The 25266-nt window shown below is 53.3% G+C and overlaps 1 protein-coding gene across 6 annotated transcripts in view; it reads right to left on the bottom strand.

Annotated features, from left to right (window-relative positions):
• Positions 1–46: 46 nt before the first annotated feature.
• ABR (ABR activator of RhoGEF and GTPase) overlaps positions 47–25266 on the bottom strand; it is a 200265-nt gene continuing 175045 nt past the window's right edge. For 5 of the 6 annotated variants that reach the window (XM_053570870.1, XM_053570873.1, XM_053570871.1 and 2 more), the window contains 7 exons: positions 10463–10522; positions 10112–10221; positions 9297–9436; positions 8205–8339; positions 7206–7311; positions 3316–3463; positions 47–2688 (listed from right to left, as the gene is read on the bottom strand). In XM_053570870.1, the coding sequence (XP_053426845.1) occupies positions 2599–2688; positions 3316–3463; positions 7206–7311; positions 8205–8339; positions 9297–9436; positions 10112–10221; positions 10463–10522 (789 nt within the window). In that variant the 3' untranslated portion in view covers positions 47–2598. Of the gene's footprint in view, positions 2689–3315; positions 3464–7205; positions 7312–8204; positions 8340–9296; positions 9437–10111; positions 10222–10462; positions 10523–24587; positions 24883–25266 lie in introns of those variants that run through there. The other variant, XM_053570875.1, reaches the window with a different exon arrangement.

Here is a 25266-nt window from a genome sequence, read left to right on the forward strand (position 1 = left end):
TGGTCTTCCCTGAACTACCAAGAACACAAACATCTACACCACAGGGTTGAGTTTTGTGCAAATGTTGGGGCTTTGCATTTTTTTTATTAACATTTTCTTCTCACATGGTTTACATCAATTTATAATCTACATAAATTGAAACAGAACATAGACAAAATATATCCTTACCAACTTATTAAAGTCAAATATTAATGAAGGGTCCCATCCTACCTGTATCAGCCAAAACTGGCAACTGTCAGCTGTTGCCCAGTGAGGACTGGCATAGCTGGGGTAGCTGTGGCCTGTCCTGGGCTCCTGTTGGCACAGCCCACCCTGCTGGGTTGACTAGGCATTCCAGGCTGCACAGTCCCTGTCTCGGATTCTACCAGGTGTTTCCTTGGTACCACTCAGTCCAGGTCTGGAACCCGACCCCCGACTCGGGGGGTAAAATTTATAAATAAAAGAGCCTTTTGCATTTCTCGGCCCTTCCAGCCTTGCTCCTGTTCTCACATTGCTAAGCAAGCTTGTGGGCTGCAGGGCTCCCTGATGCTGAGAAGCAAACGTTCCTCATTTAGGAGGTGGAAGGCACCCAGTTTGGGATGTAACTAGCTCTAGTTGGGCCACTAATTCATCACTGACAATCACTTTGGAAGCAAGCAAAAGCCTTCCATGCCACACACCAACACCTGACAGCAGACCTCAGGAGTGGCCAGATGCTGGATTTAGGTTGAAGTGGCATTGTTTCCCCTTCACCTCCTTGTCCCAGGGAGCAGAGTGTCTTGCTAAGCTGTTAACTGGCAGCTGGGTGGTATGTTGTTACTCTTTTAGCATTTCTCTCCTTCAACGTGCACGGTATACTGTTCTGCCAGAGACAACAGGTGCAAACAGGGTCAGAGAGGGCCCTGCCTCACTGAGTAGGCACCACAGTTTTGGGCAGGAAGTCCTTCTTCCAAGACTTAGCCCTGAGTATGGCAGTAGGAGCTGTTCTCCCCAGTCCTTAGGGCCTAGAATCTGCTCTGCCACATGCAAGAGCCCAGGAGCTGTGCTGTAGCTTAAGTCCCTGTCCCTGGGCATGTCTGCCCTTGTAGGCTGATTGCTACAGGTGGCAGTCGCTGCTCAGAGGGAAACTGCACTTTGGAAATACTCCTTTCCAGTACTAAGCAGAGGGTCTTAAAGTTGGGACTGGAACCTGCTGATCCCTTACTCTGGAATACCGTGTCAACAAGGAGGGCCCTCGCAAACCGGTCCCAAGAGATGCAGGTGCCAGTGATTCCTTGTCCTCCCCCAGCTTCTAGAGTTTCCCAGAGTTCACTCAAAAGCTACATCCAGAAGCCAGGAGCAGGATGGGGGCATCACCGTGAGCTGGCTACTGGACTGCCTTTCTTTCCCAGATCCTGGAGTACATGTGGCAGTGGGGCTGCCCCGTGGTAGTGCTTGGTTGTGGAGAATATGTGTAAAATCTAAGGCAAGAGCACCACGAGGTACTGAGGTGCCAGGTGGCCTCCTTGGGTGGAGCCTGCCTGTTTCTGGACACCTGCTTCAGCCATATTAGCTGCCCTCCAGGAAGCCTGGGTTCCACTAGAAAAGACAACGTGCTGTAAGAGTGTGCCCCCACGGCTCAGGACACCTGTGCCGCTGCCGTGCCTCTGACTGCTCTCCCCATCTGTGTCCTCAGCAGCTCAAGTCCTGCCTCCCCTCAGATTCTCTCCTCTCTGGCTGTCTTGATGGCAGGTCACCTGTGCGTCTTTACACTCAAAGGAAATAGAACACCAAGGGAAAAGGAACTGAAAAGCAGTAGAAGAAACACTCAAAGATGCCTCACTGATAGGCAGGAAACAGAGCAGATACACCCCAGAAATGGAGATTCTCAAGTGGAAAATTCCAGAAATGAGCTCTCCAGCTCTGTGCTAAGCTGAGGATCAGTGTGAGTCTGTCTCTTTGTCCAACATTTGCACAGGCAGCAAGGCAAAGCAAATGTACTTCCACAGGTGGGGGCGAGGAGGGGACCAGGGCAGCAGGTGGCAGCAGATGGGCTACCACTGCCACTGCCACCAGGGACCTCTTCAGAGCTCTTGAGGTGATGGAGCAAAAACCGAAGCTGCACATGCATGCGGGCAGGCTGGGCAGCAGGAGGGGCTGGAGGAGACTGAAGGAGGCTGCCAGGAGACTGCAGTCTGGGAGCAGGGCCAAGAGAGGGGAAGCTGGCAGCAGTTACACGGCGCAAAGTAAAGCCTTTGGACTGGACTCAGGAGGAAAGAAAGTGATGGAGGAAATGAAAGGACAAAGCAGGCCATCTGTGTGCCCACACCAGGTCGGTCACTACCTTTTCTGCATGACAAAGATACATAAAACAATTCCCAAACAGCACGGGGCATTAGACACAACGAGAGGTACAGAGGGCAGGAGCCCAGGGTGTGGCGGTGAGGCTGGGGCCGGTCAGCTGGCTTTGTACAAGGTGGAACAAAAGATGCACTTATCCCAGTTCTTGGAAGTCTGCTTCCCTCAGAGTCTGGAGTGCTGGGTCTGGGAGTTTTCTATTGCAGTCTTTCAAGTCTGTGTTAGGCCCCTGGCTGGAGAGGCTGGCTCTGGCCAACCCCCCACAGCTGCCCCCACCTTGGGCTACACGTCGGTGGAGAAGTACAGTGTGTTCCGCTTCAGTTCTGCAAAGGAGATTGGGGGGTGCTGCAGGTAGTAGAGAAGGACCTGGACCTGTGGGGAGATAAAGGAGACCAAGGCTGAGGTCGTTGTCCTCCTGGTCCTCATCTACTCTGCGGAGAAGAAATGGTCCCTGGGCCGGACAAGTATCTTTCCCCCTCTGACTCCTCAGGCTGACTCTGGTCATCTCCCTTTCCTTGGCAGGCCAGGTGTGTTTGTCCTTTTTGCAGCAATAGAGGGCGCTGCAGGGCAGAGGGCGGGAGAGCCTGGGGCCATTTGCCCAACCTAAGTCATAAGCTTTCCAACCTCACCTTAAGGGTTCCTTTGGCTAGTCAGTCCTGCTTCTGACAGGCCCCTGTCCTGTCTGGGTCTTGCCAGTATCCCTCCTGACCCTGGAAGCAACCTAAGAGCTTCCGCACATGAGGACAAGACCCCCAGAATTTTCCTATACTGCTGAGCTCATTCTCTGAGACTGAGGTACTCCTGGGAATGTAGTTAGCAACTGGGACATTCTGGCCTTTGTCTAGACTCAACACATTTTGTTTTGTCCTGAGAGGGGCAGGACTGTTCATAGTTCTGCTTCCTCAGTGACACCCTAGAGCCCATCAATCCAGCTTCCCACGAGGGGAGAGGAGTGGGGACTTGCTTGTCTCCCCACAGGCCTGGGCAGTGCTGTGGTACCTGTGCCATGACATCATGGGACCAGATGTCTGCAGCTGACGTGAGGTGTGCTTTGCTTTCCACTTCGGAGGGTCTCAATAACGTGGGGCCAAACACGGTAGCCAGATTATGAAGTGACATTTTGTTGATGGGCTCCTTCTCAGCAACCCTGAAAGGGAGAAGAGGAGGAAAAGGAAATCATTCCTCAGCAGCCACTCTGCGCTCAGGACCCTTGGCTAAGCCATAGCAACTCCTGGGAGGACTCCTGGGAGGTACTCGCTTAGTCTCCCTCTCTTAAGGGACTGCCTAGTGGGAAGGCGACAAGCCCCGGATGTGTCCCAATGTGCTGTTAAAGCAGATTCCCAGCTTCTGGGCCACCCCTAAACTGATGGTAAACTGCCACAGCCAGAAGGGCCCACAGATATCATCACCAGCTCCCTTGCCTTACAGAGAATGACTGTTCTAAGAACTTTCCCTATAATAACATCCTCGTCACAGTCCTTTACATAGGTACTATTATCATCATCCTCACTGTCAAGTGAAGAAACTAAACCAAAGTACAGAGAGGCTAAGAAACTTGAAAAAGGTCACACAGCTAGCAGTGATAGAGCTGAGATTTGAATCTAGGCTGCCCGCCCCCAAGAACTCATGCTTGCAACCTCTGTTTACCCATGACCAGTCAAACTGCTATGCAGCCTATAACCTGGAGGAAGGGTCACGGTGGGTGGGGCAGGGGAGAAAGGAAGACAAGGCCTGGAGCTCTGCAATATTTGCTAGGTAGACCTAGGGCTCTGCCTGCTGTGGTGGGAGGAGCAGCCCTAATCCCAGATGAGCCCAGGGGCTGTCCTTCCATGCCTTTCCAGAAGGGTCTGCCTCAAGGGACCCCAGCGTTGCCTCCCTTTGGATCTTCCCTGCTTCTCTTGCATAATAGGCCAGATGCTCTGAAGACACTTCCCCTGAGTCACAGCAGGAGCTGCCATCTGTGGCTGGTGTCCAGGCAGGTCCAGTATCACCAAACACAACAGAGAGGCTCTAGGTCTCCCTCAGTCTTAGAAATATTTCTGGGGCTGAGACCCATTCGCCCCATGCAGTGCCTACTCCCTAAGATGCCATCACTCCCTCCCTCCAGGCAGGAGCTGTAGATGTGCCTGCTTTGGAAACAGGCAGACATATTGTGATGCCAACAGGCAGCTGTGCAGGAAGGCCAGCCCATATCTCTCTCTGTCTCTCTCTCACACTCTTACACACACACACACACACACACACACACGCATGCATGTGCCAGCCAGGGGCCCAGATGTGGGAACAGGCTGTGCCCGGTTCCCAGGGTAGAAAACCTAATGAATTTTCCCTTCCTACTCCTCTGCATCCTCCCCACAAAGCTCGCCAAACTATTTGGGAATTGGTTAGGCCTCTGGTCCTGGCCAAACCAGAGGAAAAATGTCTCATAATGGGAAAAACAAGACATCAGCCCCAGGCGCATCCAGGTCTCCACTGGCCAGCCGGAGCCTGTCCTGGCTGATTGCAGCAGGGTGCGGGGCTTGGGCGAGGGGGTTTGAGCTCAGGGAGGGACTGGTCCAGAGAGCAGTCCCCTCCTGGGGTTGGCAAGTAGATTTAAGTGATGCCCAGGGACTTCTCCCCACTCACATCTGGGATTAGTCCTAGGCTCAAAAGTGGGTAATGAGGACACCTTCAGGGCTAGTTTCAGTTCTGAACTTTGCTGTAGGCATCAACTTTCTGCAGTTCTTGGTTTGACATGACTATGGAAGGGGCAGAGGGAAAACTCTGTAGAAAGGGTCTTAGTTTAGAATTTAAAAGATGTAGGTTCTAAGGACAGATCTGCTACTAACCCAAGCAAGTCCCTACTGGGCTTGGGCGCTCAGTTTCCCCCTCTGATAAATGAAATGTAGATGAAGACTTTTTTTTTTTTTTTTAAACAGAGTCTCAAGCTGTCACACCGGATAGAGTGCTGTGGCATCATAGCTTACAGCAACATTCAACTCTTGGGCTCAAGCAATCTTGCCTCAGTTTTTCTATTTTTTTTTTGTAGAGACAGAGTCTCACTGTACTGCCCTCGGGTAGAGTGCCGTGGAGTCACACGGCTCACAGCAACCTCTAACTCTTGGGCTTACGCGATTCTCTTGCCTCAGCCTCCCGAGCAGCTGGGACTACAGGCACCCACCACAACGCCCGGCTATTTTTTTGTTGCAGTTTGGCAGGGGCTGGGCTTGAACCCGCCACCCTTGGCATATGGGGCCGGTGCCCTACTCACTGAGCCACAGGCGCCGCCAGTTTTTCTATTTATAGTAGAGAAGGGGTCTCGCTTTTGCTCAGGCTGGTCTCGAACTCCTGAGCTCTAGCAATCCACCTGCCTCGGCCTCCCAGAGTGCTAGGATTATAGGTGTGAGCCACTGTACCTGGCCTGGCTGCAAACTTTTTTGACCCTGACCTACAACAACAAGCACATTTTCTTTTCTTCTCTTTTCTTTTTGAGACGTTGTCTCACTTTGTCACTCTCAGTAGAGTGTTGTGGCATCATAGCTCATAGCAACCTCAAACTCTTAGGCTCAAGTGCTTCTCTTGCCTCAGCCCCCTTAGTAGCTGGGACTACAGGTGCCTGCACAATGCCTGGCTATTTTTTTAGAGACAAGGTCTCTCTGGCTCAGGCTGGTCTTGAACTCATGAGCTCTAGCAATCCATCTGTCTCAGCCTCCCAGAGTGCTAGGATTACAAGTGTGAGCCACTGTTCCCAGTCTAACAAACATATTTTCTTTTTTCTTTTCTATTTTTTTTTTTTTTTTTTTGGCCAGGGCTGGGTTTGAACCCACTACCTCTGGCATATGGGGCCAGTGCCCCACTCCTTTGAGCCACAGGCGCCGCCCAGGCTTTTATTTTTTTAAGACAGTTTCACTTTGTTACCCTTGGTAGAGTGCTGTGACATCACAGCTTACAGCAACCTCTTGGGGTTAGGTGATTCTCTTATCTCAGCCTCCCGAGCAGCTGGGACTACAGGCGCCCGCCACAACGCCCGGCTATTTTTTTGTTGCAGTTTGGCTGGGCTGGGTTTGAACCCACCACCCTTGGTATATGGGACAGGCACCCTATTCACTGAGCTACAGGCGCCACCCTAACAAACACATTTTCTATTGTAACACAGCACACGTCTGTATGTAATTGAACAAAACAACAGCACTCAGGCTTTGCTTGGTGTGTACCCTAGTGCTGTCTATTCTGTTTCATTTTTAAAAGGCTAAATTGGGGCTTGGCGCCTGTGGCTCAAGCGGCTATGGCGCCAGCCACATACACCTGAGCTGGCAGGTTCGAATCCAGCCTGGGCCCGCCAAACAACGACAGCTGCAACCAAAAAATAGCCGGGCGTTGTGGCAGGCATCTGTAGTCCCAGCCTACTTGGGAGGTGGAGACAGGAGACTCGCTTGAGCCCAGGAGTTTGAGGTTGCTGTGAGCTGTGATGCCACAGCACTCTACCCAGGGCAACAGCTTGAGCCCCTGTCTCCAAAAAAAAAAAAAAAGGCTAAATTGGGGCGGTGCCTGTGGTTCAGTGAGTAGGGCGCTGGCCCCATATACAGAGGGTGGCGGGTTCGAAACTGCAAAAAAAAGGCTAAATTGAAAGAACTACTGATAAGATGAGACCCACTGGTTATAAAATCCACCCATAGTCCTTGGCTGTAGCCCTGCCACTCTACAGCCAATATTTGAGGTTGCTATTACAACCCAAATGTTTCTCAAAACAGGAGAATGTGAGTGTTAAGTTGGAAAGCAAACTCTCACAGTGCTATGGATGGCCCAGCAGAGGCCAGCACCCACAAGGAGGGGCTGAGGCCAGCGTGTGTAGCTGCGGCCTGCCCTGCTTCCCCGCCCTCCCCTTGGCTATGCCCCCCCCCCCCCGTTACCTTTTCAAGTGTTCCAGCAGAAAGAGGAAGGTGATGAGGTTGGGGTCGGGCAGGGAGCGGAGCAGGTGCATCATGCAGTTTTCCTTGGCAGCAGGGTCTGACAGGGCTGTGGGGAGAGAAGGGGCTCAGGCAGGGCTAAGCTCTGGGGCTCTTAGCCAGAGCCCCCCATGGTCAAGAAACTGCCTGGTGTTCAGGGAAGGGCCTCGTATCTGGGTGGGCTATTGGCAGCTACCCCAGCCAGGAAGCCATGACTGGCAACTCAGCTAGAAGGCAGGCTGGAGGGGAGCAGACCCCCACCTGCCCTGACTGCCTGGACCTTGAGTGCTACTGCCGTTCTCCATCCTCGATCTATATGGCTCAGTTCAAGCCAGTGGTAACATACACTGCCAGTGTGGGAATGTTTTCTCTTTCAACCACCTCTGACACTTGTGCCTAAAAGTGACCAGCCCTCTGTGGGGTTCCTCACTCCCCAGGCTCTGTCCTTGGAGAAGAAAAGGCGGGAGCGATGTACTTGGGTCTGGATTTGGCCCCAGGAGTTGGAGGCCGAAGGCCTGCTGGCCGGGTCCCTCAGCATAGGAGGTAGATGAGTGAGTAGTCCTTCTGGAAGGCTCAGCACGAGCCATCTCCAGTGCCCTCTGGCTTGAGTCAGCTGCCTCCTTGGCTCCGGGATGCTGGCTTCTGCCCACCCATGGATGAGTCTTCCATGGCCAGTATTTGAGGTTGCTTCCCTGGGTAAGTCTCCAAGCAAGAAGGCCAGTGTCCAAGTAGGAAGCACAGGGCACCGTCCATGGGGACATGAGGGGAGACGGGCAGGCGAGAGAGGGCCTGGCCTCTGCAGGAGGTCCCAGCCAGCCACCCTTGTACTGTAGGCCCCTCAGCCACCTGGCCCCAGGACACTGGGAAGGTCAGTGAACAAGGGAACACAGGCATCTTCTCTTTCTGGTGCCCAGGGTATCCTGGCTCAGCCTAGCCCAGCCCTCAGGACCCCAGGAGCCTCACCGATGCCCTCCATGAAGGCTGGGTAAAGCCGGTCTGTGAGGAGGGGCTCAGGCAATTCCCGGAAGTAGAGCTTGAGGGTGCCAGCAATGGCATTGATGTCCATGTCACTCAGCATCAACAGGATGTCCTTGTTATCTGCACAGATGGGGGGCAAGGTCAGGGGTTATGTGGCAGCCCTCAGCTGGATGGGCAGCCCTGCCCCATTCTCTACCCAGCCTGAGATAGCCCCCACCATCCACCTGGTCTACTGTACTACTGGGGAGTGGGAGGGGAGCATAACTCATCACCCAGGGCTCTGGAGCCATGTCCAAACCATGTGGACTGTACCCTCCTCCTTCCAGCTGGAATCTCCTCATTGCTAAGCCCCTCTGTGGAAGGCACTACACACTTTTCACACCTAAAATCATATTCTGACATGGTCTCAGGTTCCAGGTTGCACAGATGAGCAGTGTTAGCACATTCCCAGGCGCCACACCCACACCAGCAGGAGGACACCAGAAAGGTCAGCTCTCCCCACTGTGAACATTACACAGTGGCAGAACTGTCCCAAAGGGCATCTGGGACCCTGGAGTCAGCAAACCCAGCTCTTTCATTTCCGTGCAGCCCATAGGGACCTAGGAATGAGCCAGAAAGCCAGGAACATCTGAGTTTAAGTCCAGGATCAAAACCTACAAGCTGAGTAATCCTGGGCAAGTGACTTGACCTGTCTGAGCTTCTTCATTTTCCTTATCTATACAAGAGATGAGAGGGCAGGGAGATTACGAGAGAGTGAAAAAAAAGTGCTTGCCACAGGGACTCAGACATGGAGTGTCCCATGCCATACTAGACACACGTGCATCACAGACCAAGGGTCCCTTGCCACGGGCTAGTGAGGGCCTCTCCATGAAAAAAGGCTCTTGGGGCGGTGCCTGTGGCTCAAGGGGTAAGGTGCCGGTCCCATATGCCGGAGGTGGTGGGTTCAAACCCAGCCCTGGCCAAAAACCAAAAAAAAAAAAAAAAAAAAAAAAAAAAGGCTCTTGGTTCCCCTGAGCTCCCCTACTAGCCCTGTGAGCCTGCTCACCCCCACCCCCAGGTTGGGCCTCCCAGACTCACTGGCATCAAAGACGGCCTTCAGTGCCTGGATGTCTGTGGCCACCCCCGATATCCGGTAGATGCCGACCTCCTCGATACCCCTCTTCTCCACCTCTTCCACGCACTGCCGGACGATGTAGGGCACCTTGGAGCGCTCCCGCCTGGGGGTAGGGACGTAAGGGAGGGTGGAGGAGGATCCTGATGGCAGCTAGCCTGGGGTGCTCCCCACCCCGGCACTCCTGGGCCTTGGGGAGCTCTAGCCTCTGGGATTGGGGCTTGGGGGAGGAAGAAGAGGGCTGAGAGAGGCCTTGCCACCCCCACCCCGTCCAGCCCACCCTAGGCCTCCTGCCAAGGGACAGCTAGGACACTGGAAGAAGAATGTTTTGGGGACTGGGGAAATCATGTTCCCTCAGATTCAGATGTTTATGGGGGCCCAGCTGGTAACCTCCAGGCAGGAGGTGGTCAGGTCCTGAGACACAGGGACGGAGAGGGAGGGTGGTGAACTGGGGGGGTATACCCCTTTCCTGTCGGGCAGCTACTTCCTGGATTCCAGCCTGTTGCTACAGAGCCAAAACATGGGCCCATGGTCGATAAATCTCCCCATTTATTAGGAGAAGCAGACAAACTGGAATTTTCTTACGAAATCTTCCAATGTGTAAATGCCAGCTCATTTATTTCTAAAGCATCGTATGAGCCAGAGAATACACCTCTGCAGGCCATGGTGGCTTCCAAACTGGCTGGCTGTGACTCCTGAACTGCAGGTGACTGGTACCAGGCATGGGCACAGGCAGGAGGGGTGGGGGTGGGGGGCAGGGGGCACCAGAGGCAGCACCTACTTAGTCACCACGCTGATCTTCACACCAAAGACGCCGGTCTGCTTTTTGGATGGGGTCCTCTTTAGGCTCATATCTCGACTGGTAAATTTCATAGAGAATTCCACTTTGATCTGGTGGGGGTTGGGGTGAGGCAGCATGAGAACCTGAGGAATGTTCCCCAAAACACAGGGGCCCCCCTCCCCAGGCCTGTAAACAAGGCTACCTCGAGCACCCAAGGCTCCCTCCCTAACACCTGCAAGATGGTAGGTAGCAGGGAAGGTGTGGGCAATGGGCAGAGGGGAGAAGAAGCAGCACAGCACCAGAGGGAGGAGCCAGAGCCAGGACTGCCCACCCACCGCCAGACTGGCTCACCCCATTCATCTCGATCACATCTGTGTGCCAGTTCTTGGTTTCTACAGTTTGTGGGTCCAGCTGCAGAGAAAGAGAGAGGAAAAATGAGCGAGAGGGCTCCCTCCCTGAGCAACCACTCACAGCCAGCTGAATAGGAAGGGGAAGCAAGTGGGTGAGGGGAGGGCCCCAGGGCTGATCTGGAAATCAACCCTTTAGGGTGGCCCCAGTCCCAAGAGCCCCCCCCCATCCAAGGACTCTCCTGTAAAAGAAGTAGGACGCACTTTGTTACGTGCTTCCGCCCATCACTCTGCGAGATGGGTATTATTACCCCATTTCATAGATGCGGGCAGAAATAGAGATTCACAAAAGGTAAACAACTTGTTCTACATTCTCCCAGCCGAATGTGAGTTGTCAGGAGGGGTGCCTGGCCCACGCCAGTGGAGGTTTTGAACAACAAGCAGTGCAAGGTCAAGTTAAGAGCCCAAGGGTCAGGCTGCCTGGGTTTGGATCCTGGCTCCACCCCTTCCAGGAGTGGGACTTTGGGCAACTTTTAGCCTCACTAAGCTTCAGTTTTCTCATCTGAACACTACGGCCAGTAACAGATCCTGCCTCACTGGGGTGTTATGAAGATTCAAGGAGATAACTTGGGTCAACCAGTTGGCTCCCAAATAAGCAACTACTCCACAGGGTCAGTGTCCGTCAGATACAGAATAAAGCGCCAGGGAGGTGCATCCACGGCGGGGAGTCAGAGGCATCCCTCATGTGGGAATGTTCCAGACTCTAACTCAGAGGCCTTCAAACAGTTTTGCTTATGCACTCGCAAACTAATTCTGAAAAACTATGTACTCTCTGACACATTTTTTAAGTCAACATCTGATCATCTCCATGACAAGTTTAAATAGTTGGGATGCTACATAACTTCCAGAATAATGTAAATATTGCCTTTTAAAAATAAAATTGTTACATCACTGTATTCAGTGGAATCTAAATACCATGGTGATTTAATACCTGCAATCATCCATTTAAAAAATACACGGACAAGCTCTTCATTCCTCTGCAGGGACGCTGTTGTTTTTTTCTCTCCTTTCTGTTCCATTTCTCCTAAAAAAAATTCTGTCCTAGTTTTTATTTTTATATTTTCAAGGCTTTTACTCATCACCCTATTTTATTTTGCTTCCCCCAAAACATCTGTATAAATTGAAAAGAAAAATTTCCTGGCTCGGCGCCCGTAGCTCAGCGGCTAAGGCCCCAGCCACATACACCAGAGCTGGCGGGTTCGGACCCAGCCCAGGCCTGCCAAACAATAATGACAACTACAACCAAAAAATAGCCGGGCATTGTGGCGGGCGCCTGTAGTCCCAGCTACTCGGGAGGCTGAGACAAGAGAATCGCTTAAGCCCAAGAGTTGGAGGTTGCTGTGAGCTGTGATGCCACGGCTCTCTACCGGGGGCAACATAGTGAGACTCTTGTCTCAAAAAAAAAAAATTTCCTGAGACCACAGGCTCTGAATATTTAAAACATACCCTGGATTAGTTATTACCATGAGTAGCAGCACACAGTCAAAAGCAAGCTTACAAATTTTAGTTAACACTGGGTAGCAAAGTGACATTTTGGTAGAATTGTATCTCTTAATGAGATGGGTAGAATAGGTCTTATTTCATTTTAGTTCACCTATCTGTATGACTATTATTCTTATACACAGTGAAATGGAGTTCAACACTTTTTTTTGGGGGGACAGTTTCTTTCTCTTATCCTGGGTAGAGTCCAGTGGTGGTATCATAGCTCACAGCAACCTCTAACTCCTGGGCTCAAGAGAGCCTCCTGCCTCAGACTCATGAGTAGCTGAGACTACAGGTGCCTGCCACGATGCCCAGCTACTTTTTCTCTTTTTTAGTAGGAGATCTTGAACTCTGTAGCTCAAGCCATCTTCGCTCCGACTCTCGCCCCCATCATGGCCTCCCAGAGTGCTTACGATTTCACGTGTGAGCCACTGCACCCAGCCACCAATTTTTTTTTTTTTTCAAAAAATACAGCAGATACAGTGTTTTTTGTTATTTGGATGAATTTTATCATGCTGAAGTCAGGGCTTTCAGTGTACCCATCACAAGGATAGTGTACACTGTACTTAATAGGTGGATTTTTATTCTTTGCCCCCTTGCATTCTCCCGCTTTTTAGTTTCAATGTCCATTACAGCTCTTTATGACTACAGTTGTACCCAGCACCAACTCTGGGTTTTTGGAGGGAGGGTTCGTTTCGAAAGATGTGGATGATGAAACATTTTGTTCACATAAATAAATAGATGAAGCTGAAAAGAATTTCATTATAGCAGTGTTATGTGGTTCTTTAACTTCTTTCCCTGTTATTTGCTTTAAATTGCACACACACTTATTATCAAAATGTATTTTAAATGATCTCTCAGCTGACAATTAAGTCCTCCATCAAGTTTTGTGGAAGGCAAAGAATCGGATAGCACTTGACTTTTGAAAGGCTTTGTAACCAGCCATTGGAGAACTTTGCTTTCTCAACCCCCCCAGGGACATTTCTAAAAGCCCAGGAGGTCTGGGCACCCTGAGCCAAGCCCCCACAGTGAGTCTCAGGTCTTTTATCTGCAGAGGAAGGGAGAGGCCGGCAGTGAGATACAGTTCTTGGGCAGATGGCTTTTTGGCAATGGCACCTGATTCTCTTGAAACTCTCTCAGCCCATGTAACCCTTGGAAAGCCTCTGTGCTCCCCCAGGGGTGTGTGTGCTGTGGTTTGAACATCGCTGCTATAACAGGCCACCACCACCACTGAAGGGAACCTGGATCTGGGTTAGTCCAGGGTGAGCCAGTGGCTTCCTGCACCTCCAAATAGGTCCTTCCCACACCTTCTATCTCTGCATGGGGACAAGTGGCGCTCAAGCCTCTGACGGGGTCTGTGCTGTGCTTGGCTCACTTTGGGCTGGCAGTGGTTCAGACCTAGTCTTTAGCAGCCAGTTCCCTGCCAAGAGGAGGAATGAAATTGAGGACAGGAAACAGGAAATAGTGTGGAGAGAACCAAGCAGCCCTGGAGGCACCACTGCCCCCTAGCACCTCCTCAAACACAAGGGAAGCTGAAGCCATCACAGGCATGGCTGCTGCCAGTCCTCCTGGTTCCAGAAGGCTTGAGGCCGGGTCCTACTGAGTCCCAAGGCAACTTTTGCCTCACTTTCTTGAAACCTCCCTTCTCCCCAAACTTCTTTTTGTTTCAAACCTTCGTGGACCTGTAGTATAGGCTGCCCTGCATCTCATCTAGACTGCTGGCTCACAGACACAGGGCCTGGGTCTTTTGCCAGCTCTGTGCCTCAGCGGTGGCTCCACAGGGTAGAAGGCTCTCAAATGCTTTTTGTAGACTGAGGCAGATGCTATCCTTGGGAGAAATATTCTGGAGTCATCATGCCACTTTCAAAAACATTTTAAAATTTATTTATATTTATTTATTTTTGTAGAGAGTCTTACAATGTTGCCCAGGCTGATTTTATTTTATTTTATTATTATTATTTTTTTGTAGAGACAGAGTCTCACTGTACCGCCCTCGGGTAGAGTGCCACGGCATCACACAGCTCACAGCAACCTCCAACTCTTGGGCTTACGCGATTCTCTTGCCTCAGCCTCCCGAGTAGCTGGGACTACAGGTGCCCGCCACAATGCCCGGCTATTTTTTTGTTACAGTTTGGCCGGGGCTGGGTTTGAACCCGCCACCCTCAGCATATGGGGCCGGCGCCCTACTCACTGAGCCACAGGCGCCGCCCCGCCCAGGCTGATTTTAAACCCCTGGGCTCCAGTGGCTCTTCCCCGCCTCTGCCTCCTGGGTAGCTAAGATCATGGGCGTGCACTACTGTGCCCTGCCCTTAATTTTTAATTGACACATTATAATTGTACATATTTATGGGGGATATTCAATACCACCCCTTTTTAAGGAGGACCTCTCCAGGCATTAGCGTAAGCCTCATGCCGATTCCATGGCACCCAGTCAGATTCCTCTGCCCCATCTTCCCATGACCTGGCACCTCCTGGCAACTGCTGCGGACTGAGCCAATGGTCCCTCCCTGAGTCCTGGAGTGGCATCTGGATGCAGCCCAAGTAGGGCAAGTTAGGCTGATCTGGGTCTTCCATTCCACGGTGTAACCTCCTTGAGCCTTGATTTCCTCATGGGGGTCGCCACATCTACCTCACAGGGTTGTTACGAGAAACAGTGACAGCCACTTCTGGTAAGTCTGACATGATGACAAACCCTTTACCCAAAGCATTTCAGTTAATCATCTCAACAAACCTGTGTGATTTAAGCCTTTAAAGAAGATGCTGAGGATTAAAGAGAATCAGAAACCTGCCCAGTGCCATACATCTGGGCAGTGAGAGCTGGGGTTCAAAATCAAGTCTCCCTGGCTCTGTCTTTACTCAGAAAGGCGACATCAGGCCTTCTGGCCTGGGGTTTTGCACTAGCAGCAGATCTGGGGGCTGGCAGGCCACCTCCTGTGCAATCCTTCCGTCCCTCACCTCCCTATGGCTTCTGTTCCACTGCCTGGTAGGACCCTACATTTTCCTAGAAGCCCTTTTCTAGCCCCACCTCTTCCAGAGAGCCTTCCAGATGCCCCCGAGCCACAGGACTCTGCAGTTCCTCTCTGCCTTCTTGCTGGAAGCAAGATCCCACCCTCCCTAGACTACCGGTTACCCTATGCTGTTGTTTCGCGTGCTCCAGCCTTCAGAGGCCAGGCCTGGGTAAGGTGCCACCTTCTTTGCTACTCCTGCCATCTTCCCAGTGTCTGCTCAGGGAAGCCTGCCTAGGCCCTCAGCACCCTGACAACAATGCTTTGTCTCCCAGGAGGCCAGCAGCCTCCAGAAACCAAGTCTATTTCAGGATGTCATTTAAATATAGAGAAGCAAGGGTGGGGAGTAGAGAGGGACAGGGCCCATTTTTCCAGAGAAATGATGCTGCCCGAATTGCTATGCTATTTATAACTCCTGGGAAATGTGGACGCTGCTATTTCCTGATTAGATTAGTGTCGGGTAAAGGAGCCAGCCCCCTGGCATGTCAGTGGACAGGGACACCTGACTGGCTCACCCTCTAGTCGCAGCAGACAGATGCCATCCCTGGATCCCAGGGAAGCAGGTACCTGGTGGACATCAGATCACCTGAAGGAGGGAGATGGGGCTTGCAAAGAGCCTTGCTGGGGAAAACCACCAAGGGCACCTCTTTCCCACACACAAGCAACGGGCCCTAAGACATGCAGGGCCTCAAGACATTCTTCCAAGGTGGGGCACAGGCAGGAGACAAACAGTCCACAAAACATCTAGAAGTTTATCAGTGACTGGTCACACATAGTCACGAAGAGCAGCACAATTATTTTCTTTTTGTTTTTACCTTTAGCCATGGTCAAATCAAGGGCTGCACATTCGTATCTCTCCCCAAAGAGACTGGTGTTTGGGGCTGATGTCCAGGAGAGCACCAGATCCCCTGCAACAAAAACCTGGGCCTCTGTAGGTGGCTAAGGGAGGCCACTCCCCTTTCTGGACTAAAGTGGCCTCCAGTTTAGGATCCGCAGCACCCAGCCACCTTGCATGGGGGAGAGGATTCGAGGTTCCCAGGGCGAGGGAGGGCACTCTGTGCACACAGGTGCATCCACCAGGGCTGAGTTTCAGGAATGTCCTGGGATTCCCTCTGGGAGGTCTAAGCCCTATTTCCTTCTCTGTGTCCCTAGCCTGCCACAGGTGACCCTATCACTTCCAATGCTTGTTCATGGCCAGCTCCCAGTGCTTGAGTGTGGAGCAGGGTCTCCATTCCTGTTCCCTAAATAGGACCCTGGACTACTGATGCGCACTCTTTCTGCTGTACCACACTGAAGTCTTCTGGGATGGTTTCTGCTGCCTCCTCTTCCCAAGTGCCCTTACATGGGGTCCTGCCATCCACAATTAGGGGCCAGTTATGGCCCCATCTATGGGTAGCAGGGGCTTAAGGTCAGAATTGGCCACTCATTGGAGAGGAAGTGGAGGCATGGAACAGCCTTTAGCCAGCATTACCCTGGGATGTCACACAGGAGCTGGCTGGCTGATGGGTAGCCTGAAGACAGAATCCCCAGGGGCCATAAGCTCTACCCCCTTTCCCCACAACCCCAACTTCCTCTACCACCACCACCCCGCCTGCCCCTAGCCTTCCCTTCACTCTTGGCTCTGCTCTACCCTTGGCCCTCTGAGCCAGAGGCCTGGTACCTCCCTGTCCTGGAAGTGGGTAGACTTCCCCCAAACCCCAGGGTTGCTTCTTGACCACAAGGACAGTAAATTCAGTCACCCTAAGAGGTAGGACACGAACATTAGAAAAGGACTCAAGAAAGAGCTCAGTGAGTTCTCCCCTTGGCCAGGGCATTACACGGAAGGGAGAGCTGTTGGGGTGTGTTTCAGAGAGGCCACGCAGACCAGGCTCTGAGCCACGAAGTGTGTCTGATTGGGGGGTTGGGGGTCCGTTTCCTGTGGCTTCCAGGGCCGTGGTCACGGTGGCGGTCCTGGGCAGGCTTTCCTCTGCCTCTTCCAAGTGCAGTCAATGCTCAGGGCTAGGTCCCCTTAGGACATGGAAGCCAGCCTGTCATTGGGACAGACTGCGGGCTTGAGACGCCTGGTAGGGCTGGCAATGGGCAAAAGGGAGCTGCCAAGAGCCTGCCTCTCCTCCTTCAGGGAGGGTACTGAGGATTCCGTCAACGTGGCTGCTGAGACTCGGAAAGAGGCAGGGTAAAGAGGGAGGGGCTGTAGGGCCCACGGCTTGGCTTCCAGCTCAGCACATGGCAGGAGAGACCAGGGTCAGGCCCAGTAAACTCTCCTGCACTGTGAGGTCGAGCTTGCTCTGCCCCTCCCAGCCTGCAGACCTCACACTGCAGGGGCCAAGCGCCCCTTGTGGTGTCCTGCAGCCTAGGTTTGCCCACCTGCACCCACGCCAGCCTTAGCCTCTCGGGCTGACTTATCACAAGGAGCCCACGGGGTGAGGCCACTCTGCAGTAGCCTGCCTCCTCTCCCGCTCCTGAGAACTCTGAAGTCCCTGAGGCTCACATATGGAAAGGGTTCAGCAGCTCTGAGTGAGGCTTTAGCTCCCAGTGCAACCGGCCCTCCCCAGTGTTCCCGTTCTGGTGGCTCTGCCTGCCCTGTGCCCGCTACATGTTTAGTCCCAAGGCTGAGCATGGCTGACCTTGAGGAGGAGGAGATGAAACTCAAACCTGGGCTGCTATCTGAGGCCCCCAAGGCCAGGCATACCTTCCCAGAGCAGGCCCACCCATACTGCCTTCCCTGCCCCAGGCAGCCTGGAAGATCTCAGCTGAGAACTGGGTTGCAAACTCACAGCCATAGGAAGCAGGGGGCACCGCATAGGAAGGGCAGGGCAGTGGGCCACTCTTGAGAACAGGAACAGGGCAGCGCCCAAGAAACACAGAGGCAGCCATCAGCAGCTCTGTCCCCAAAGGGCGGGGGCCCCTTAGAGGTCAAAGTTCCAGGAGGGAGGCTTTCTGGGGTCCTGACCAGGAAGTTTCAGGCTGGCAGCTATGGGAAGGCCAAGGGCCTGTCAGAGGGCTCCCTGTGGACTCGCAGTGGCTTGGTGAAAATTCTGTAAGTCCCTTTCTGAATTGGACTTTATCCTCCCTGTCCAGGCCAGGAACCCTTTCTGGGCACAGGGCCTTGGCCAGTGGAAATGACAGCACCAGCAATCCCACTGCCTGTGCTGGCTCCGAGTGGCCTCTCCCCACCAGCCTTGCCTCCATGCCAAGTCTCACGTTCACCATTGAGAGTAACCATTGTGCCTGTTTCCACTACGCACAGCATGGTAGGCGAGGAGCCACACAGCAAGGCTCCAGAAGCCCACATCCAGGGCATGCAGCCCTAACCCCAATAGACTCCAGGACCACCCAGACGACCAGACAACTGAAAAACAGCCACAGGGCTCCACAGGCTCGGGACCTCCTCCTCGGAGGCCATATAAAGCAAGTGTGCAGCAGTAAGAGCTTCTATTCGGGCTCAGCTGCCAGGGTCTGGGTGCTGGCTCCTTCACTGAGTCATTTGTGTAACCTTATCTGGGTCATTTTCTTAGCCTCGGTTTCCTCATATACAAAGCAGTGCGGGTAATAATAGTACTTACCGTGTAGGTCATCACCTAGCTTATGTCAAAAGCTAAGAATACTGTCCGGTACTCAGCACGTACTTGAAACATACCATCATCACAAAAACCATGTTTGAACCTTCCAGCAGCTTCCCACTGTATTTGGATTAAAGGCCCAACTCTGTGTCCTGACCTGCAAGGCCCAACATGATCTGGCTGCTGTCCCATCACCCAGCGAGTACCCCACACTCTCCATGAGGCCTGTCTACCCCTGAACACATCTGCCTCAGGATTTTTACCTGGTTGGTCCCTTTGCCTGGAATGCACTGTCCCCAAATCTTCCATGAAAGAACTCTTCTTGTCATTTAAATCATAGTTCAAAACTGACCTCCTCAAAGCATGGCCTCTGCCTGCCCTCTAATTCATTACCCAGTTCACTTTCTTCACAGCATTTGTCCAATCTGAAAAGACCTTGTTTATTGATTGAGCTTCTCCTATAGATAGGCTCTAGTCTGACTCAATGCCTCTGGACCCCTAGCACCGGTGTGCCCAGGACGTGGAAAGTGCCCCATCAGCATTCATGACCAAATGAACAAACTGGGACTTGGGGGATGGAGAGAGCAAATGCCTTCCCACCAGGGTTCCTTTAGGACAAGGGCCAAGGAGCCCTACATTCCTGCTCACCTCCCTTCTCCCGTGTTCACTGACTGGCTGGCATTGGCCCAGGGGCAGTCCTGTGACCTCTCCTATCCAGACTCTCCCAGAGAGTTTCCAGCTTAGGACTAAGAATCTTGAGACATGGCCAAGATCATCATATGAACTGGATTCTAAGAGATCATCCTGCTCAGCTCCTTCATTGTGCTGATGCCAGGGAATCAGAGAGGTGAAGAGATTTACACAAGGTCACACAGCGAGTTAAACTAGTAGACTCAGGATTAGAAAGACTCTTGATTCCTATCAGCCCGGTGCCCTCTTTTTCTGGCACCCTGTGCCACACAAGCCTGAGGGCTGGGGCTGCTCCAAGGAGGTGGCCACGTGGAGCAGACAAGGCATTCAGGCATCTGATGGGAAGGGGCGCTGTCCAGGATAGAGATCATTCTGCTCCCACAGTCTAAATAGGGCCAGGGAAATTTCTACAGGGCGACTAGGTCCCTTCCAAGCCCCTCTACAGAATTAGTCCATGAACAGCTTCCACGGCCACTTTCCACCTCTCCAAGGCCCATCCTGGGGGTCTAGCACAATGGGCCTGAGTCTAAGGTCCCCTGGGATCAGAACTAACACTGTTTTTTCCTAGGGATCGGTCAGGCAGGTCATGGGTGCAAGGGGCTATGTGTTCCTCCAAGGTGCTAGGGAACTATCAGAACATAAATACCTTTTCTGCCTCCAGCATGATTTGATAGGAGAAAGAAAGCCAAACATGGCACGTGTTGACCAGTTCCAATAATGTGGGCAGTTGGCAAGGCCGGCCACTCAGAGAGGGCTGAGTCTCTCCAAACTGGCGTCCCTTGACTAACACCTGACAACTCCCCCCCCCCAAACCAGCACCTGCAGAAGTTTCTGGGCTCTTACCAAATGCCTATCCACCTGAACTCTGGGCCTCCGCACTTCTGGGTACTACTGCACCACTGGGCTCAGGCAGCTGTGGCCTTTTAGGAATCCCCTGGGTTGGCAGGCTCAGCTTTCCCTGGTCAGGGCCATCCAAACACTAGGGCAGCATGCCCAGCACAGCTGACCGGCCATCCCCAGGTGCCAAGAAATAACACCTTGCCAAGTTTGGTTAGGGAACGGGTTTCCACCTTGGGATCTGGAACTCCCTCTGAAATGGGACACAGTGTGTACATGTGGCTGGCTCCATGTCCGAGTGGGCTCCATAACCTTCAGCAGGGTCTCAAAGTTGAGGATTCCTGCTCTGTGGACTCAAATAGATGTCTTGGGAGCCAACTTGGTAGGGAGGCAGGGGGCCATCCATGTGGCCCCAGAAGTAAGGTCCTCTCACTCAAAGGGGTGGACAAGTGCTAGAAATGAACGCGAGTCATTGTGTCCTCACTTCAGACCTACCAGCTGGCGTGGCTACAGTCACGGCCCCCGGAAGGAAGTGGGCTGGTGACAGAGGTTTCCAGTCTTGGGGGAGCTACTGCTGCTGTTCCCATAGAAGTCACTGCAGAAGTGTGAGTGGGCACGTGAGCGGTGAAGACACAAACTCAGGCAAATAAGGAGGAGGGTGGTAGGGCTGAGTGGCAGGCAGCCAATGGCAGGACAGATTTCTATTGAGTAAGATTCTAAGACCTTTCTCGAAGCCCAGGGCTGTGGTATGGAATAAACAAGTCTGAGACACATCTGTATCTTGTACCTAAGAACAGCCAGTGAATGGCTAAGTGCACCTCTGGGGATGTGCACATGGTGTGCACACGCATGGTTTGTTAGGAAGAATTGTGAAGTGGAATGACAGACTCAGGGAGGAGCTAAAAACTCTCCGGTGGTGGCAATCAAGTTGACACAGATCTATATCCTGACCCTTAAGCTTCCCCAGACAAGTAGCCTATAGGGGTCTCTCCATGGTCTTCTTCCTTGGGTAGCACCCTCTCTATAACCAGGGAAGCAAACTCCATCACAGAGGTGGGCTCACTCAGGAGCTCAGTAACACTGGCTTCCAGCTTCTTTTTTCTTTTTTTGAGACAGTCTCACTTTGGTTGCCCTTGATAGAGTGCCCCACAGCATCATAGCTCACAGCAACCTCAATCTCTTGGACTCAAGTGATCCTCTTGCCTCAGCCTTCCGAGTAGCTGGGACTACAGGCACCCGCCACAATGCCTGGATAGTTTTTACAGACAGGGTCTTGCTCTTGCTCAGGCTAAACTTGAACTTGTGAGCTCAAGCAATCCACCTGCCTTGGCTTCCCAGAGTGCTAAGAGGCCTCCATCTTCTTGAGAGAAGCTCTTTGGGAGCAGCGAATACCCAGACCCAAGTAATTGCTCCCTTGAAGCAGAGACAAGGTCATCAGAAGCTATCCTCAACTCTCCTCCACTCCCCTGGCCCCTGTCAGTCCAGCCTGAGTCCTGCCTTCTGGCCTTGGTCTGTCCTGGTATGGGTCAGGGGCATCTCTGCCTTGGCTGTAAAGCTATGCAAGGACCTTGATTTCCCTGCCAGATAAATGCTTCTGGCCTGGCCTCACTTCAGGGCCCTCTTAATCTCGTGTTGGTTCCTATGAGTGACCCTGCTTCAGGGACTGGGAATGGAATCCCTTCCCCTCCAAAGTTCAACCTAAGACTCTAGAAGCAGAAAGGATGAGAGGAAGAATAAGGCACCGAGCCAGTGTACTTGAGTGTGATTTGAGGTAAAAAAGAAAAAGAAAAACGACCAAGAGCACTGGCTGAACCCACAAACCCAAATGCCACGTGGCTCCTCTGCTAGATGCTTGCACAACAAAGCAACTGCCAAGCCAGGGGCTGGAATGAGGCTTTAACCCAAGAACTCTCCTTGGGGATAAGAACCTAACTACAGATCCTTTGGGAGCCAAAGGAGAGCCTGTGGTGGTCCCAGTCTTCTCTCCCCTGATAATTGAAGATTCCTGGGACCAGAGGCTCCACACTATTTCAGTGGCTTGGTGTTAATATCAGGGCTTTTCCATCTGAACAGATTCTTTAATCCCAGCCCAAAGTCTCCAGATGACTCACACTCCCCCTTCCAGTCTCTCATCTTTCATTAAATGGGAGCAGGGAGGCCACAGGTATCTTTCACATCCATAGCATCAAACCCTTAGGGCAAAGTTACTGAGTTACTAAGGACCCCTGCTGCCCCCCTTCCCGCAGCCATCTAAAGCACTACCTAATTACAGCCCCTCAGCCTGGCAGTGAGCTTGCAGCACTGGGAAAAAAAACAAAAAACAGGTTAGTGTGGCTGGGGAAAGAAGGAAAGAAAACAGTGGGAAGTAGCTTCATGACCCTGCCTGCTCGCCCACTAGCCTATGTGCAAAGAGATAGGCACAGCAAGTAGATGTCCCTCTGTCACCCTTGGTGCAGACTCTTGTGTTCACGACATTGACACACTTTGTCACACAGCATGTGTTAGGGCACTGAATCACCTGCCACACTGAGCAGCTCAGTGCCAGCCCCATCCTGCAGTTGTGCTGACACCAACCAGCTCAGCAGCCCAGCGCCCAGCCGGCCTACCATCCTCACCCAGAGGTCACCATCAGACAATGGAGCTGTCAGACACCTCTGGAGGCGAGTCCAGCTAAGAAATCCTGAAGTAGCTTCTTGGTTTTGCCAGCCACACATGCACAGGAGAAGGAGAATTGAAAGTCTGGGACTTCAGGGTTTAAAAAGTGATGCCGGGCGGCGCCTGTGGCTCAGTCGGTAAGGTGCCGGCCCCATATACCAAGGGTGGTGGGTTCAAACCCGGCCCCGGCCAAACTGCAACCAAAAAATAGCCGGGCATTGTGGCGGGCGCCTGTAGTCCCAGCTGCTCGGGATGCTGAGGCAAGAGAATCGCTTAAGCCCAGGAGTTGGAGGTTGCTGTGAGCTGTGTGAGGCCACGGCACTCTACTGAGGGCCATAAAGTGAGACTGTCTCTACAAAAAAAAAAAAAAGTGATACCAGGAGTGGTGCCTGTGGCTCAGTGGGTAAGGTGCCGACCCCATATACCGAGGGTGGCAGGTTCAAACTCAGCCCTGCCCAAACTGCAACAACAACCACAAAATAATAAAAAAAAAAATTAAAAAAGTGATGCCAGTGGTTGCCAGCGATGCTCTACCTGCTAGGCATCTCCCAAAGGGGCAGGTTCACCAGAAGGGCTCTGTTGGGCCAGCACTGAGCCAGGAACCTACTGGGTCAGTGTCTTGCCAACCTTGAGGTTTGGAAATAGATGTTGAGCTTTGGGTTGGTGTCTGCTGGCCTCAGCAGGGGCTGGGAGGGCGGGTATGGGGAAGGGATGGCTCCATGCTGCCGGGCACAGACAGCTGCCTCAGCACCAAGGGGCTCTGCTAGCCTGATCCCCGGGGAGGCTGAAGGTGACGCAGGGGCCAATGCAGGACAGCTCAGGTTGCTGCCCTGCCCAGCACTTTCCAGGAGTGATGTCACCTCTGGGAAGTCCAGTATGCCCCACTGGCAGAGATGAAACTAAACAAGGAGCCAACAGGCCCCAGATCCCTTCCTCTTTGCAGGTGCCAGGAGTCTCCGTGCCGCAGGCAGCAAGAGCTCGCACAGAGGGTTCTCCTCTAGTTACACGAGGGCTTTCAAATCCCTATCATAGACTAGCCCAGGTCTCCCTTATTGCTACCCTGAAGGATGGACACAGCCCTGCCCAGCCAGGAATGGCACCCTGTGACGTTCTTACTTAGGCAGGTGACTAGGTCTGCAGACTTCTCAAGCACTTCCTGTGTGCTGGGCACTGAGTCTGGTTCTTCCTTGGATGCCTAATGCCAGGGCCCAAAGGCAGCCTGCCCGGCTGCAGGACAGTTAGCCTTTATCCCTGAATTTAATCCCAACTCAGGTCAGGAGCCGTGGAGAGGACCGGCAGTTTGCCCTGGCACAACTTGGTCTGAGCTGTCTGCTGGGTCATGAACCCCCTGGCACTGGGCCAGCAGTCAGCTGGGTGGTCCCTGAAGAGGACATGTACAACCCCCAGACTCAGCAGCTTTCACTGCCTTCCCATACCCAGCACAAAGAACCTCACAAGGAAGAAGTGGTTGCAGTGCCCCTCAGCAAAGGGACAGCCAGCAGTGTCCCCGGGATGCAGGAGGGTCAGGTCTAGCTGGTCACAGTGGGGAGACCCTAAGCCCCGAGCCCCTTGCCTAGTCTGTTTGTATTTCTGCCACAAGGACTCAGAAAGCAGCCAGAGCCACAGCACAGACGCAGAGAGAACCGCCAGGGTTGGCATTCAACACGAAGTTACAGCCACTCACAGCAGATGCACACACATACCCCAGCCTCTGTCCTAGGATTGCAGATCGGCCAGGAGCTGGAAAGGGAGAGGCAGAGAGAGGGCCCCCAGCAGTCCCCAACCTCCCTCAGTCCTAGCCCAACCAACTCTCCTGGACCCTTCCAGTCCCCGCTAGCACCTTGTGGCGGAGCAGCTTGCTGCGCACCCGGCCCCAGAGCCGGGCGCCGGTGTTGGGGGGCCGCTTGCTCCCCGGCTCCTCCAGCTGATCAAGGCAGCAGCGTTCCAGAGGTTTGCACACCGCTTTCAGGCTGCAGTCGGGCTGAGGCAGCACGTCGGTCATGCCGGCGGCCCGGCCCGCGGGGGCCAGATCCCAGCAGGATCGCAGGCACGCGGGCAGCCCCAGAGGGAGAGGGGCTGTGCGGAACGCTCAGCCCGGACTGTTACTCTAGCCGGCTGGGGAAGCGCATGGTGCGAGGAGGCCGCCTCCTCTCCCACTGCGCGTCCCTCCCGCCCTCCCCGGAGACTGCAGCCCGTTGCGCCCCAGCAGAGCAGCCGTCAGGCGTAGCGAACGCAACGCCGGGCGCCTCCCCGCGGCCGCCGCCGGCCTCGCCCTGCCTGCGGGTCTCGCGCACGGGACGCCGAGTGCGTGCGCCACACACTGCCGGGCAGCCCCCGCCCCTACTCAAGGAAGTGACTCAAAGAAGGCGCTGCAGCTGCCCCCCCAATACCCAAACCCAGGGTTTAACTCTTGGCAAGCTGGCGCAGCTTCTCACCGACTGCGACTGCAATCCCCCCCTCCAGTCCCCAGTAAAGTTTGACAAGCAGCTAAACACAATCCAGTGCCTCCATCTGCTACA

This window comes from Nycticebus coucang, chromosome 18 (assembly GCF_027406575.1).
Source record: "Nycticebus coucang isolate mNycCou1 chromosome 18, mNycCou1.pri, whole genome shotgun sequence".
NCBI classification, from domain to species: Eukaryota; Metazoa; Chordata; class Mammalia; order Primates; family Lorisidae; genus Nycticebus; species Nycticebus coucang.